Source organism: Hemicordylus capensis, chromosome 10 (genome assembly GCF_027244095.1).
Source record: "Hemicordylus capensis ecotype Gifberg chromosome 10, rHemCap1.1.pri, whole genome shotgun sequence".
NCBI classification, from domain to species: domain Eukaryota; kingdom Metazoa; phylum Chordata; class Lepidosauria; order Squamata; family Cordylidae; genus Hemicordylus; species Hemicordylus capensis.
Window position 1 is genome coordinate 9,069,764 of NC_069666.1, and position 15,125 is coordinate 9,084,888.

The 15,125-nt window shown below is 50.0% G+C and overlaps 1 protein-coding gene across 1 annotated transcript in view; it reads left to right on the plus strand.

Annotated features, from left to right (window-relative positions):
* WDR93 (WD repeat domain 93) overlaps nucleotides 1–14,851 on the plus strand; it is a 26,209-nt gene extending 11,358 nt beyond the window's left edge. Inside the window, exons 9-18 of the mRNA XM_053272949.1 lie at nucleotides 310–493; nucleotides 1,878–1,948; nucleotides 2,252–2,338; nucleotides 2,848–2,979; nucleotides 3,871–4,084; nucleotides 5,086–5,146; nucleotides 7,073–7,229; nucleotides 9,951–10,116; nucleotides 12,678–12,798; nucleotides 14,261–14,851. Coding sequence (XP_053128924.1) covers nucleotides 310–493; nucleotides 1,878–1,948; nucleotides 2,252–2,338; nucleotides 2,848–2,979; nucleotides 3,871–4,084; nucleotides 5,086–5,146; nucleotides 7,073–7,229; nucleotides 9,951–10,116; nucleotides 12,678–12,777 — 1,172 coding nt within the window. The 3' untranslated portion in view covers nucleotides 12,778–12,798; nucleotides 14,261–14,851. The remainder of the gene's footprint in view (nucleotides 1–309; nucleotides 494–1,877; nucleotides 1,949–2,251; nucleotides 2,339–2,847; nucleotides 2,980–3,870; nucleotides 4,085–5,085; nucleotides 5,147–7,072; nucleotides 7,230–9,950; nucleotides 10,117–12,677; nucleotides 12,799–14,260) is intronic.
* The last annotated feature ends 274 nt before the right edge of the window (nucleotides 14,852–15,125 follow it).

The window sequence follows — 15,125 nt, forward strand, 5'->3', positions numbered from 1 at the left end:
GAGTCGACACCGACTCGACGGCCCACTTTGCCTTTACCCTTCAGACTGAGTGGCAGTGTGGTGAAGTGGTTAGAGTTTGGCCTAGGACCGGGGAAACCTGGGTTCAAATCCCAGTACAGCCACAAAACTCACTGGGTGACTCTGGGCCCGTCACTTCTCTCTCAGCCTAACCCACCCCACAGGGATTTTGTGGGGATAACCATGCATGCCACTCTGGGTTCCTTGGAGGAAGAACGGGATATAAGTGTAAATGAAATAAATAAGGTGCATGGAGAACTCTAACACTGCCTTGTCTGGGTTCAAACTCAGGAAGCATATTTAAGAATCCCTTTGAAGCCCTGATGAAGAGCGACGACGGCCACGGGATTGGCTTGGGAAACAACCACTTGATCAAGGAGAGCCAATGGGAGTGGCAGGAGACTGTTTTCACTGGTGCCTTTCATCAGTATCTGGAGACAGAGGATGAGCAGGAGAGCAGAGAAGAGAAGCCCAGGTATGAGTGGGGGAGAGTACATCTGGCATTGACTTCCAGCTTCCATCCTTGGGAGTAGAACAGCAAGGTCCCATTTCCCAGAGTTGTTTTCTGCGGCTGAAATGAAGTTGCCAAGGTTTGCCACCTGCCCCTCCACCCTTTGGTAATCTTTAAAATGGCCCTTTCTACAGTCTATTTCACTCTGATACCATAACGTAGGAAGCTGCCTTATACTGAGTCAGACCATTGGTCCATCTGGCTCAGGATTGCCTACACTACGGGCAGCGATTGTCCAAGGTTGAGAACATAAGAACAGCCCTGCTGGATCAGGCCCAAGAAGGCCCATCTAGTCCAGCATCCTGTTTCGCACAGTGGCCCACCAGATGCTGCTGGAAGCCTACAGGTAGGAGTTGAGTGAGGGCAGGTCCTCTCTCCTGCTGTTACTCCCCTGCAGCTGGTACTCTGAGACATCCTGCCTTTGAGGCTGGAAGTGGCCTTTACCAGCTAGTAGCCGATGATAGACCTCTCCTCCATGAGGTTGCCCCACTGACTGGCAGCGATTGTCCAAGGTTTCAGGCAGGGGTCTCTCCCAGCTCTACCTGGAAATGCTGCCAGGGAGTGAACCTTCTGAATGCAAAACAGGTGCCCTTCCCAGAATGGGTTAGATGTAAGGCGTTGCCTTCTACTGAGTCAGACCCCTGCTCCATCCACAGTGAGAGGAAGCGGCTCTTCAGGGTTCCAGACAGACCTTTTGCAACCCTACTTGAAGATTCCGGTATGCACTGAACCTGGGACTGTCTGCGTGAAAACAGATGCTTTCCCACTGAGTTCCACTCCCATCTCTGTGTTGTGCTGTGATTTAAAACAACAACAACAACAATCTATTTTTAAAGCACTAAAAGTTTATAAGCACTGTATAGAAATTATAACCTATAAAGCCCTAAACAGCTTGGGCCCTGGGTATTTAAGAGAACGTCTTCTTCATCAGGAACCCCACCGCCCACTGAGATCAGCTGGAAAGGTCCATCTGCAGTTGCCACCGGCTCGTCTGGTGGCTATTCAGGGATGGGCCTTCTCCACTGCTGCCCCGAGGCTTTGGAATGCGCTCCCTATGGAAATAAGAGCCTCCCCATCTCTGACAGCTTTTAAAAAGTCTTTAAAGATGCATCTGTTCACCCAGGCTTTTAATTAATATTGTTTTAATTGTTTTATTGTTGTTTTAGAATATTGTTTTAACATTTTTAAATTGTTGTGTTTTAAATTTCTTGTTTGTGTTTTTAACTAATGTGTTTTTTTTTTCTGTTTTGATTTTCTTGTAAACCACCCAGAGACGTGAGTTTTGGGTGGTATAAAATTTGTTAAATAAATAAATAAATAAAATAATTCCAATCTCCCCCTTTTTCAGCCATGCTGTGTTTCATTTTCACTTGCCTGGCCGCATTTTGCCCATGGGAACTGAAACCAAAGTTGAGCCAGGTAATCTCAAATTTTGATTGGGCCAGATAACCATCCTGCAGAACTCATTGCTGCAGGATTATCATTTCAGGGGTGATCATAATAATACAAATAATCAGGACAGGGAGGGCAGTATGTCCCGAATGCTGTGCCTGGCATTTGAATGTGATTAGGAGACTTGCGCACTCCTATTTTGCCTGATTTTTGGTTTCCCCTTGCTTTCCTCCCAGGGGAGAGGGGAGGTGGGGGGAAGGACAGGGGGAATTCTGCAGCTTCTCTCTCTCTTCCTGCCCTGTCTTTGCCTCCTCTTGTTCTCCTTTGCAGATATGCCTGTTGCGTTCAGTGTTCACTGGAGTCGGAGCCAAAACCTCTGCTTCTATTTTCTCAGCCGCCCTCCAAAGGAGAAACTGGGTGAGACTAGGGAAGAGCGATTGTTATTATTATTACGAATATTTATATACCGCTTTTCAGCAAGAGTTTTAAAAGCAGTTACATTGGAAAAGAATAAGAAGATGGTTTCCTGTCCAAGGGAGACGGTTTCTCCTTTGGCAGGGGCACTCAGAGCAGAGCCTCCAAAGAAGATCTTAAGGTCCAAGTTGGGACATATGGGGCAAGGCGCTCTCTGGAGTAACCTGGTCCCCAGCTGTTTAAGGCTTTAAAGGTTAAGCCCAGCACTTTGCATTGAGCCCAGAAACAGACTGGGAGCCAGTGCAGCTGATGAAGCATCCCTCTTAAGGCTGGATTCAGCATCCTGGCTGCAGGTTACCTAGAAGGAGGCCCCAAAAGGGCAGGGTGCAACACCCATGGTGCAGCAAGCCCAGAAGAAAGAATCGCCAGACAGGAGCATCAGCAGAGCGGAAGGCACTGCCCTTTCTCTTCCCACTGGTTCAATCTCTCATAGGGTCTTCCATTCCCATTAGATTCTGATCCGAAACCAGATGTTGTCTGGCCATGTGCTGCTCCGATTACCTGCTCAGCAACCACACCTTGCTCTTCTTATCTGGCTTTTGCTTGTGAAGATGGGGCCATTACTGTCTGGGACAAATCTCTAGGTGAGCTTTCTTTTCCAGCCATAACGAGGTTGGCGTGAGGCCGTTCCCTTCCCTGTCATAGATACATAGGAAGCTGCCTTGTTCTAAGCCAAGCCTTTGGTCCATCTAGCTTTGTATTGTCTACACCAGGCCTGCTCAACTTAGCCCCGCCCCCAGCTGTTTGGGGACTAAAGGTAAAGTGTGCCGTCAAGTCAATTTCGACTCCTGGTGCCCACAGAGCCCTGTGGTTGTTTTTGGTAGTATACAGGAGGAGTTTACCATTGCCTCCTCTGTCCCGTGCAGTGTAAGATGATCAGCATCTTCCTATATTGCTGCTGCCTGGTATAGTAGCAGCAGGGATTCAAACCAGGAACCTTCTGCTTGTTAGTCCAGCATTTCCCCACTGTGCCACTTAAGACTTCAGCCTGTTATCCCTCATCCAGCCCAATATCACCTCCAGGCAGGCACTTAGCGGGGTCATGCCATTTCCTGATGAAGTTGGTATAGAGAAATAGATCTGGGTGTCATCAGCATATTGATAGCATCCCAGACGAAACTTCCTGACAATCTCTCCCAGCAGTTTCATGTAGATGTTAAAAAGCATTGGAGACAGTATGGAGCCTTGTAGAACCCCACACTTCAGCTCTTGCTTTTCAGAGCAATAGTCTCCAAGCGACACCGTCTGGAACCTGCCAGAGAGGTAGGAACAGAACCACTGTAAAACAGTGCCACCCTACCCCACTTTAAGGCTTGTTCACTGCCTTTCCCCCCCTCACTGGCCATCTTAAATCATCAAGCTATCTCTGTCCACTGCCTGGCAGTCAAACCAGCTGAAACCATCCTCAGCATCTTACCCAAGGTGATCATGTGGTTATTTCGATCCTCACTCTACTGCATCTGTGCTTTTCCTAGGGTTCCCCTTGTCTGTTACTATGCTTCCAGGAGGTAGTGCTGCACGCAGCATCCAGTTCATGCCACGTTCATCGCTGCCCAGCGAGAAGACATCTTATTCTTACGAGAATCTTCCCAGTGCCAAAGTACAGCTCTTGGTGTTGTGCACGGATGGGTCTCTCCACCTGATTACGTCAGGGACCAAAGAATTCAACACCAAACTCCTGGGATGCAGGTGAGGCCAGATGCATACAGGCCCAGGACCCGGTTTGAGAGAGGATGGTTCCTATAAAAGAAAACTCTGTGGTCCAGGTCCTCCAAGAAATGACACGCCGAATCCCTAGGATATGCCAGGAGAAAGGAGAAATACAGGTTGCTCACCTGTAACAGATTATCCTTGAGTAATTCTGAGTGTTCACACAACCGGGATCTGTGCCTGGTTGTGTGAATACAATGGGATCCTGTCAAGGATAAACAGGTTGCTTACCTGTAACTGATGATCCTTGAGTGATCCTGGATATTCACACAACCAGGTGCAGATTCCAGTTGTGTGAATGCAATGGGATCACGTCAAGGATCTACATCCCCCACCCCCCTTATTCCTCTTTCTTGGAGTTGTCTAGGATGAAAACCCCAAACTGGCACTGCTCTTTCTTGATCTGAAAGAGTAAGGGACGTGGGAGTCCATAGATGCAGCTGCAACATTAGGGTTGTTTTTAAAAGTCATTTAAAACTTTTTTGTCCTAATGAATGTTTTACTTTGTTTTTATTCTGTTGTAAACCGCCCAGAGATGTAAGTTTTGGGCGGTATAAAAATGTTTTAATAAATAAAATAAAATAAAATATTAAAATTACATATATAGCTTGTTCTCACAACCAGCCCTGCCCGGGTAAGGCAAGGCTAGTCCAGGTAAATCTGGTCATGAGAAGTGCTGGGATCGCTCCCGATCCTGCCACTCTTTCCCTGGGTAGCCCTGTTTTTCTACCCAGGCTGAAAGTGTGGTAGGAGGACGAACATCCTATCCCACTCCCAGGTGGTATGGGCACTCGTACTGCCTACCTCTCCTCCTTCGCTGCCAGCAGCCATCTTGGCCATAGAGCCCATGGGAAGGAGTGGCTCAGAGCAGGAACTTTCCCAATGCACCACACTACTTGTGCAGTGCATTGTGGGATTCCTGCTCTGGCTCACTGTGCCGCTCACACATGCAGTAGTACAAACTTGAGTTTCTCTTACAGGCCCGAGTCCCCTGGCCAGACCATCAGCACTGTATCAACCGTTTCCGCCTTGCCTAATGCCGTAAGTGCTTCAGCGGGTCTCTCACAAATAGCAGAATAGCAGTCTCTTCCGAATAGCAGAAGCGCAAAGTGGTGGGGCAGAGGAGACATTAATTCGATGAACAGGTACAGACAAGACATTTGGGCAGGAAATGATCCACAAAGGGTCAAAGTACACGTATTGGGTTTTTCCTGTTCTTTCCCCATTTTTTAAAAGCTCGCTGAAGTGTTGGGGACACTGGGATGTGGTGGGGAACGGTCTCCCTTAGGAACATAGGAAGCTGCCTTATGGAGTCACCCATCTAAATGCCAACCAAGGTGGACCCTGCTTAGCAAAGGGGACAGTTCAGGGTCATTTCCATAAGAAGTATTTCTCGCCTCCCCTCGTTCACTTTTTCCCTTTTCATCCCTTCCTTCTCGCTCACTTTTTCAGCTGCCAGTTTTGCGGTGGCAGCGGTAGCCTTCTGGGCAGCTGCCATTTTTCTTTCCCATAAGTCTCCTGGGAACAAATGCTATGGCGTCACACTGCATTGTCCCCAGGGGACTTTTGGGAAGAGGTGGGTCACAGCAGCTCCATCGCTGCTACAGCTGAGGGCCGGCCTTTGGCCCCCTCCCCACAGCTGCCCAAATGCCTTGCTGATTTTTGCTGCCTGCACATTGTACTTCCTGGCTTTGGTGACCCTGGGTGTGGCTTTCTCAGCACCCTTGGAGAAGGAAGCTGGCAATGCAGGGGATGCATCAGCCTTCGGAATGAGCCACGGCTCAGAGCCAGGGTGGGGCCTGCTGGACAAGGCAGGATCAGCTAGACCAGGGCTCCTCGAACTTGGTTTCCCAGATGGCGTGGGGCTGCAACTCCCATCATCCCCAGCCACAGTGGCCAAAAACCATTGTGGGTGTAGAGATGTGCAATCAGGTTTGATGTCGAATTGGTTCGGCTTGACAGTTCAGAGTCGAACCGAACCACCCCCTGTTCAGTCTGACCCCGGGCTGGACCCCACGCCTCCCATTCAGGGGGTTTGCAAGTCAATTTAAAAAAAAATAAAATTTAAGGGGTGTGCACGGAACCGCGGAGCTGCAGTCCGGCACTGGGGTGGGGGGGTCCAAATAAGGGCGGGGGGGGGCTTTACTCACCCCATCAAGAACGGTGCCGTATTTCATTGAGCAAGCGGGCGGCATACCTCCCTGCTGCCCGCTTCATTCCCCCTCTCGGCACGGCTCCCTCCTTTTGAATTCTGCATCGGGCGGCAGGGTTATCTCCCAGTCCCTGCCGCCCTCTTCAATGCCCCCGCTCGGCTGGCGGCCGCCCCCTTTGAGACCCCAAGACCCCTGCCGCCCCTTCCCTTCCCATTGCAAGGGGTCGGCAGGAGAACTCCCCTGCCATCCCCGTCCGCTTCGCCGGCTGGGCTGCAAATGGCTTCTAGGAAGCCTTTTGCGCGCGTGTGCAAAAGGCTTCCTAGAAGCCATTTGCAGCCCAGCCGGCGAAGCAGACGGCAGGGAGTTCTCCTGCCGCCCGTTCTCTAAAGTTTCTGAAGAGTTTTCATGATCTTGCAGTCCAGTTAATAAAGTTAATTAGGAACATAGGAAACTGCCATATACTGAGTCAGACCATTGGGCTATCTAGCTCAGTATTGTCTTCACAGACTGGCAGCGGCTTCTCCAAGGTTGCAGGCAGGAGTCTCTCTCAGCCCTCTCTTGGAGAAGCCAGGGAGGGAACTTGAAACCTTCTGCTGTTCCCAGAGCGGCTTCATCTCCTGAGGGGAATATCTTGCAGTGCTCACACTTCTAGTCTCCCATTCAGATGCAACCAGGGCAGACCCTGCTTAGCTATGGGGACAAGGCATGCTTGCTACTACAAGACCAGCTCTCCTCCCTACAGTCCACGATCGTTATTGCATGTCTTCATGTGGGCGCTCCAGGAGTAAGGTTTAGTCCAGTTTCACTGTTCCAGGTGCTGATTTTCTCCCGAGACGGCACCATCGGCCTGATGGACGTTGCCACGCAAGAGAACCTTTGCCACTTCATCCCCCGGCCTCCGTACAGGGTAGTGTCTCCGTGGCAGCCAATTTTTACTGTGGATTCCGATGGGCAATACTTGATTCTCAAAGGTAGGGAACAGTCAGCACAGAAAAGAAATGCTTGCGCCATAAGACTCTGTTTTTGAATCCAATCTCCCGCACCTCCTAATATGAACATATGAAGCTGCTTTATACTGAATCAGATCCTTGGTCCAACTAGCTTAGGCCTGCTCAACGTTGCCCTCCCCCCAGCTGTTTTTGGACTACAACTCCCATAATCCCCAGCCACAGTGGCCAATAGCCAGGGGTTATGGGAGTTGTAGGCCAACATCTGCAGGAGGGCCAAAGTAGAGCAGGCCTGAGTAGCTCAATATTATCTACACCAGGCACGGGCATTAGATAGCTGAGGAGTTACTGGTAGTTCCCTCGGCTTTGGGGCTTGCTTCTCCCTCCTTCCCCTTCCAGCCAAATCTACTTGGCCATGCCATTTTTAATCCCTTCAAGCAGCTTCCTATGTTCCTATGTAACTTATTTGGCTCGAAAGCGGTGGCTTGGAGCAGGGAAAAAAATCATTTTTAAAAAACCCATTCTTTGTTCAGCTTTTTCATTGTGGTTCCCTGTTTCACCATCTTGAAAGCAGCAACAGTCCTGCTCCCAAAAGCTCTATCTAATGGTGGGTGCCTTTCCCCTACTTCTACCCACTAGGCTCCAGAGTAAGAGCACATCTTCACCCTTACTCTGAACTGACTTCAAAATGGCACTGTATCATCACCTGGCATTGTCATGAAGCATTCACAGTGAGGGCAGTGCTTCTTGCCCTCACTCTGAACTGGCTTCTTGGTGATGCCAAGTGATGACACGGTGCCATTGTTAAGCCAGTCCAGAGTAAGGGCAATGCTTCTTGGCATTGTGCTAAAACAAAAAATTGTGTCCAGTGACAGCCAGGAGCACGATTGCCCCTGCCTATGAATTTCCCCTCACACTTTACCCCTGTTCATGCTCCTGCCACAGCCATATTCAAAATGCCCCTACCCCCAGCCTGGAAGTGCAGACAGAATGGCAAAGTTGGGGTGGATTTTATCTCAGTACTACCTGTGAGTGTGCTTTGCTCATTTCCAAATTTTCACTTCTCAGTCCTTTTGGTTTATGGGAACTGAAAATGATGTCATTTGTGAGAAGCACACACAACTGCCCCCGCTCGCAACCAAACTCTGTACTTTCCAGTCCTTATCATGTTGCTTTAGTTCACGAAAACTCCACGGGGAATATCTTTGCCCTCATCTGGGCAGCTTGGCAAAGAGGTTCCCAGATCTTCATGGGAAGTCCAGCAAAAGCCAGAAGGTCTGGGGAAGACCGGTAAACCACTAGGGAAACAGAAGAACTGGCAGTGGGGAGATTCCATACCCATATCAGTGGGTGTATTGTGTTACTCTGGTAGGACATCTGCTAGCAACTGATCAGCTGATTAACACTGATACACCCACTGATATTCACATGGAATCTCCCCACTCCAAACTCATCCTTGTCTCTAGAAGTTCACTGATCTTCCTCAAGTTCTGCTCACCTGCCTGTGAAGCTCTGAGAATCACTTTGCTGACCTGATGACGGGGCTATGAATCCCATTTGCATTTAATTATTTTTAGTTGTTATTACATTTGTATACCACTGCGGAGAACCCGTCAAAAATGTCAAAACTGCAGTTAAACAGCACTCAAAAGCATCATTTCAACAGGTTAGATTAAGCACCACCAAAGGCCTGGGTAAAGAAATGAGTTTTTAAGGCCAAATAAAAAGATGTAATCTCTGCAGGGAATGCATTTCAGAGCTCAGAAGTGGCTACTGAAAAGGTACCGTTCTGAGTAGCTGCCAACCAGATTGGTGGCAGCCATAAGCAGATCTCTCCGAGTAATCTTAAGAAGTGGTAAAGTCCAAGCCCTACTAACTGGGCAAAGAGGCAACTTTTAAAGTGGGGATTCTCTGATATTTAGTGGGAGAGAGAGCAACTGTCCCTATCCAACCCCAGCATGGCATCCCTCCCGTGGCTGTTGCTGATGTCTGCCTTATATTTATTTTTAGATAGTGAACCCCTTTGGGACAGGAAACCATTGTCTTTATTAGATAATTTTATTGTCTTTATTAGATAATTCATTTTTATGAATGTAAGAACAGCCCTGCTGGATCAGGCCAAAGTCCCATCTAGTCCAGCATCCTGCTTCATGCAGTGGCTAACCAGGTACATAGGAACATAGGAAGCTGCCATATACTGAGTCAGACCCTTGGTCTATCTAGCTCAGTATTGTCTTCACAGACTGGCAGTGGCTTCTCCAAGGTTGCAGGCAGGAGTCTCTCTCAGACCTCTTTGGAGATGCCAGGGAAGGAACTGGGGACTTTCTCCTCTTCCCAGAGTGGTGTCATCATCTTACAGTGCTCACACATGTAGCATCCCATCCAAATGCTAACCAGGTCAGACCCTGCTTAGCATTCAGGCCTGCTACCACAAGAGCAGCTCTGGGATGACTCTGGGTTCTAGTATTTTGTTAGACTACAACTCCCATAATCCCAAACCATGATGCTAGTTGTCGCTGGGTATGATGGGATTTGTAGTCCAACAACATCTGGGGAGCCAAGTTTGCGAACCCCTGCTATAGAAGATATGTCTCTTTCAGCAGGTTTCTCTGTCTGCTTCCAGAGGAAGAGCAGTCTGGGGGTGATGGGATTTGTAGTCCAATAACATCTGGAAATCCGAGTTTGCTGCTGCAGAGGATCTCTCTGTCTCACTCACTCAGCATGTTCTTCTCTGTCTCTTTCCAGGGGAAGAGCTGTCTGGAGGCGTTAAAGCAGAGACTGACACCATCTTCCTCTTTAACTTCAAGTCGTACCCATTCATGGAGAAGTTTCTGCAGAACGTGGAATTTCCCTCTGACTCTGTGGATCATCTGCGGTGGGACACGCGGACTAACCGTTTCCTAAAAGACAGGTGCCCTTTTTGAATCTGAAAAGAGCCAGGGCTATCAAGCAAGGTGTGCTTGCTTATTCCGTTGAAATAACTGGGGATAAAGAGGGAGTGTCCTCGGAGGAGATCACCGCTCCTTCCTTAAGACTGGAGCTGCACCTCTGCTTAACAGCATTGAGGTGTCAAACAATCCCAGCAGGGCCGGGCTCTCCTCTGACACAGCCCCAAAGACGTAAAGCAAAATACAGCACTAATCCAGAGGACTGTGGCCCATATTGCTGGAGTGGCTGGATTTCCAGGGTGCACTCGGTCATCTCCATTATAGCAGCCACACTCCTTGGGTTAGGAGCAGGGGGAGCGGCTGTCTACTGAGTCAGGCCCCTGGTCCATCTCGCTCAGTATCATCTACACTGACTGGCAGCAGCTCTCCCGGATCCAGGCAGGAGTCTCTCCCAGCCCTACCTGGAGATGAGGGTGCACAAGTCAAAAACCCTGGTGGGCCGGAACCAAGCATGCCTGGGTAGGCAGGGGGCGAGGTAAATCTCCAGCACATTAATGATTACATTAAAATTAATTATTAAAAATATTAATGAAAGCAAGTATTAGTTACCCACAGCATGAGGAGGGAAGAGGCGTCTCCTAGCAACCTTTCCTCTTCCTTTTCCCCCAGGCACTTTCAACACCTTCAAAGTTCAGATTTGAAAAGGGGCTGACCCCCACCAGGTCCATGGGGCAAGGCGGCATTTTGCACCTCACCTCAAGCACCACAATACTTGGGGCCAGCCCTGGGGCCAGCAAAAAAGTCCCCGCGGGCCAGATCCAGCCCCCGGGCCTTATGTTGTGCAGGCCTCTACGACTTTCTGCACTCAAAGAAGATGTTTTGATGTCTGCATCCCCTGAGGGGAATATCCTACAGCGCACAAGTGTGGTCCCCCATCCAAATGCAAATCAAGGCAGACCCTGCTTAGCGGAGGGAGACCAGACACGCTTGCTACCACCACAAGACTAGCTCGCCTCCCCTTATAACTTTCCTTTCCTTACATCCTTGGTGCTGTTCCACAGAAGGCGGAGTTGTCCGAAGGCTAATGCCAATAGATGGAGCTGTGATCTCTCCAAAGGAACTCTCTCACCTCCCCACGATTAGAGGGAAGAGCAGGCTTTAACATAAATCCATCTCTTTCTGTGTTGCATTTATCCTGGTGTGCTGGCTTCCCGAGAGGCGTGATTCCTTGGTAGTGTCACTAGAGGGCAATATGCCATGCGTTATGAAGCAGCTTTTGACTGAGGACATGGTAAAGAAAAGTGTGCCGTGGAGCATGATTTCCCCCCTCCGCTAAGCAAGGTCTGCCTTGATTTGCATTTGGATGGGAGACTCCATGTGAACGCTGTAAGATATTTCCCTTAGGGGATGAGGCAGTCGCTCAGTGGAAGAGCATCTGCATGCTTGCATGCAGAAGGTCCCGGGTTCAAACGCCTGCAGAGACTCCAGCCTGAAACCGTGGAGAGTGGCTGCCGGTCAGTGTAGTCAATACTGAGCTGGACGGAACAATAGTCTGACTCAGTAGAAGGCAGCTTCCTGTGTTCCTAATGTCTCCTTAATACCTCAGTCCTCCTTAAAACAGCTCTCTGAGGAATCATATATCGGAAACATAGGAAGCTGCTAACTTATACCAAGTCAGACCATTGGTCCATCTAGTTCAGAATTATCTACACCAGTGGTCCCCAGACCTTTTTCATTCACTAATGTGCCCTTCTGTTGCAAACCTTCAGCCCAGGTACCCCATAGAGCTCGTGTATACGTGTGTGCGTGCATGCATGCACACACAAACACAAATTTAATTGTTACAGTTATGAGACAGTGCCCTGTCTACCTAGCTCAATATTGCCTACACAGACTGGCAGTGGCTTCTCCAAGGTCACAGGCAGGAGTCTCTCCATGCCCTATCTGGAGATGCCAGAGAGGAAACCTTAAACCTGTTGTGTGCCTCAGCCCCTAAGGATGGGCCCAATCCCCTCCCATATCTCACAGTGCTCACATGGAGTCTCCCATTCAAATGCAAACCAGGGTGGACCCTGCTTAGCAAAGGGGACAATTCATGCCTGTTACCACAAGACCAGCTCTCCTCCCATATTACTTGGGGGAAACTTAAAACAACACCACCAACAAAAAAAATTTATATACCTCTTTTCAACAACAACAAAAAAGTTTCCAAAGCTGTTTCCATAGAGAAATAAATAAATAAATAAAATTAAATGAAGATAGCTCCCTGTCCCCGAAGGGCTCACCATCTAAAAAGAAACATCAGATAGACACCAGCAACAGTCACTGGAGGGATGCTGTGCTGGGGACGGATAGGGCCAGTTCCTCTCCCCCTGCCAAATAAAGAGAATCGCCACGTTGAAAAGGTGCCTCTTTGCCCAGTTAGCAGGGCTGCACAACTGCCACGAGGGCTGTTCAGCATGGTGCCGCTCTTCACTAACCCGTCACTGCTTAACCGTCTGGTGCCGGGTCAATCAGGCCCAGCGAAGTGGGATGCTGTCCGGAGCCGAGGGAGCTGGAACCTCTGTCTTTGTCTCGTTGCCAGCCTGGAGCAGCTGTCCACAATTAGCCAGCAGATGCCCGAGTGCTGGAGCCAGCTGCAGACCTACGCGGCCACCTTGCAAGCGGAGAGTCTGGAGAAGTGACGGGGGCCGGCAGGAGACCAGGTGAGCTTCTCGCTCCCAGGGACGGAGGCAGCCATGGATGTCGCTGCCTTGCCCGGCTTAACGGCAGGTGCTTGGACAGACGGAGCTGCCTTCTGCGGAGTCAGATCTCTGGTTCGTTTAGGTCAGCGTGGCCGGCACTGACTGGCAGCAGCTCTCGGGTGTATCCAGATGAGGATCTTACCCAGTTCTCCCTGGACATGCCAGGGAGTGAACCTGCATAATACCCTAATACTGAGCCATGGCCCTTCTCGCAATGAGCTGACATGTGGAGTTGCCTTCTCTGGCTCCCGGAGCGTGGTCTAAGCCAGGCCTGTTCAACCTAGCCCTGCCTCCACACACACACACACCCCGCAGCTGTTTTTGGACTACAACTCCCATAATCCCCAGCCACAGTGGCCAGTAGCCTGGGATTATGGGAGTTGTAGGCCAACATCTGCAGGAGGGCTGTTGCTGAGCAGCCCTGGTCTAAGCTCTACCTAAGCCCTTCGAATCTGAGGGCACACAGGACAGCCAGCTTGGTCAAGCTAAGCAGGACATGGTGAGGTCAGTGCCTGGATGGGAGACCTAGGTGTGCCACCTTTGGGGATGGGGCTGTAGTTCAGAGGTAGGTAGGGTGCCTGCTTTGCACGCAGAAGGCCCCAGGTTCAGTCTCTGGCGGCATCTCCAGGTAGGGCTGGGAGAGAGTCCTGCCTGGAACCTCGGAGAGCCGCTGCCAGTCATTGTAGACAAGAGTGGCCTAGGAAGGACAGCTTCCTGTGTTCCTGTGCTCCTTCTAGTGAGTTGATCCCTCTTGCCCAGAATTCTCTACACTGACTGGCAGCAGCTCTTCATCTCAGGCCCAGAAGTCGTTCCCAGCCCTACCTGAAGATGCTACCTGGGAGTGAACCTGGGGCATTCTGCGTGCCAAGCAGGCACTCTGCCACTGTGTTCTGCCCCTTCCCCTGCTTCCCTGGCAAGCTGTTTGCTGTAAGAGTCACTTTCCACCCTCTTCCCCCCCCCCGTTAAAAAGGTGGGATTTTAACCCACTCCGGGGTGCCCAAAATGAGGCTCTCCAGCCAGTTTGAGACTACAACTGCCATCATCCCCAGCCACGATAAATAACCAGGCTCCTGCCCTAGCCACATGCGCCTGAAGGCCTGAGACTGCTCAAGCCTTTCTTGCAGGGTGGGGTTTTCCACTCTACTCTCCCAGAATACTCCCTGGCAGGGTGAATCGGCTCATTTTTCAAAAAGTGGATGGTGGCAGTCGACCCAGGGCCCCTCACAGCTGGAGGAGGGATTTGGTATCTCTACCACCACCATCACCATCACACACACACACACACACACACACACACACACACACTTTTGATCGTTACAATCTGGAATGTCCATTTCCACAAAGATCAGCTCTCTCTCTCTTGCCAATGGCTGCTGTATAACCAACTGCCCATGCTGCTTTTCTGTCCTAACTTCTTACCCAGGAGGGGTTGAAGATTTGGGAGACAGTCGCCAGAACGGCAGAGCAGAAGGATTCTGCAGTGAGCCCGCGCATACCTTACACCCAACACGGATGACGCCCATGCACTCACTGGAGAGCTCCATGCATTCCACGCCAGAGCTCCATTTAGCCGCTGCGCCTCATCGGGTGTGAACCCTTCCGGAGAGCATCCACGTCGCAAGCCTTACAACCAGTCTTGTAGAGCAGGGCAAGAGCCGGGCCCAAGAGACAGCGAGCTCCAAAATAGCTGCAGATAATCAGCTCCAAAGGTTTTGGGGGCTCAAGGGGCAAACTCCGTGAACACATCGTTAATGTCAGAGAAGAGCAACGTGGCAGTGGAGTGGAATCCAGGAATCAGAGCCAACATTCCTGGAGAAACTGGAACATGGGATGCTGCAGAGAAAAACTTGGCATCACGGTCTACCTCTGCTCTTCTGCTTTTCCCACTTTCTGGTGTGCTTGGCCTCCCTTCAGATTGTGAGCCCTTTGGGTTTTTCTCTTTTTAACATCCTTGTATGATACCTGGCAGCAGCAGGCCACTTAAAAATAAATAACTGTAACAGTTATAACAGTTCTAATGACTGTGGTGACTTCCTTGAAATGGGGAATTGCATGTTAACTAGCAGCAGGAATCTTTGAGACCAGGGGATGGGTCGTTTTCCATCCATGTCCCCCCAGAACATTTGATCAACCACCATTCCTTTAAAAAACAAACACCTTCTTTTATATAGTCACTGTTTGTACCTTATTGTCAGCTGTCTTAGATGCTTGTGGTCAGGCAGAAAGACAGGAAGGAAATACGCCCAGGAACAATAACAAAAATAAATATTATTTACTGCTTTTCAACA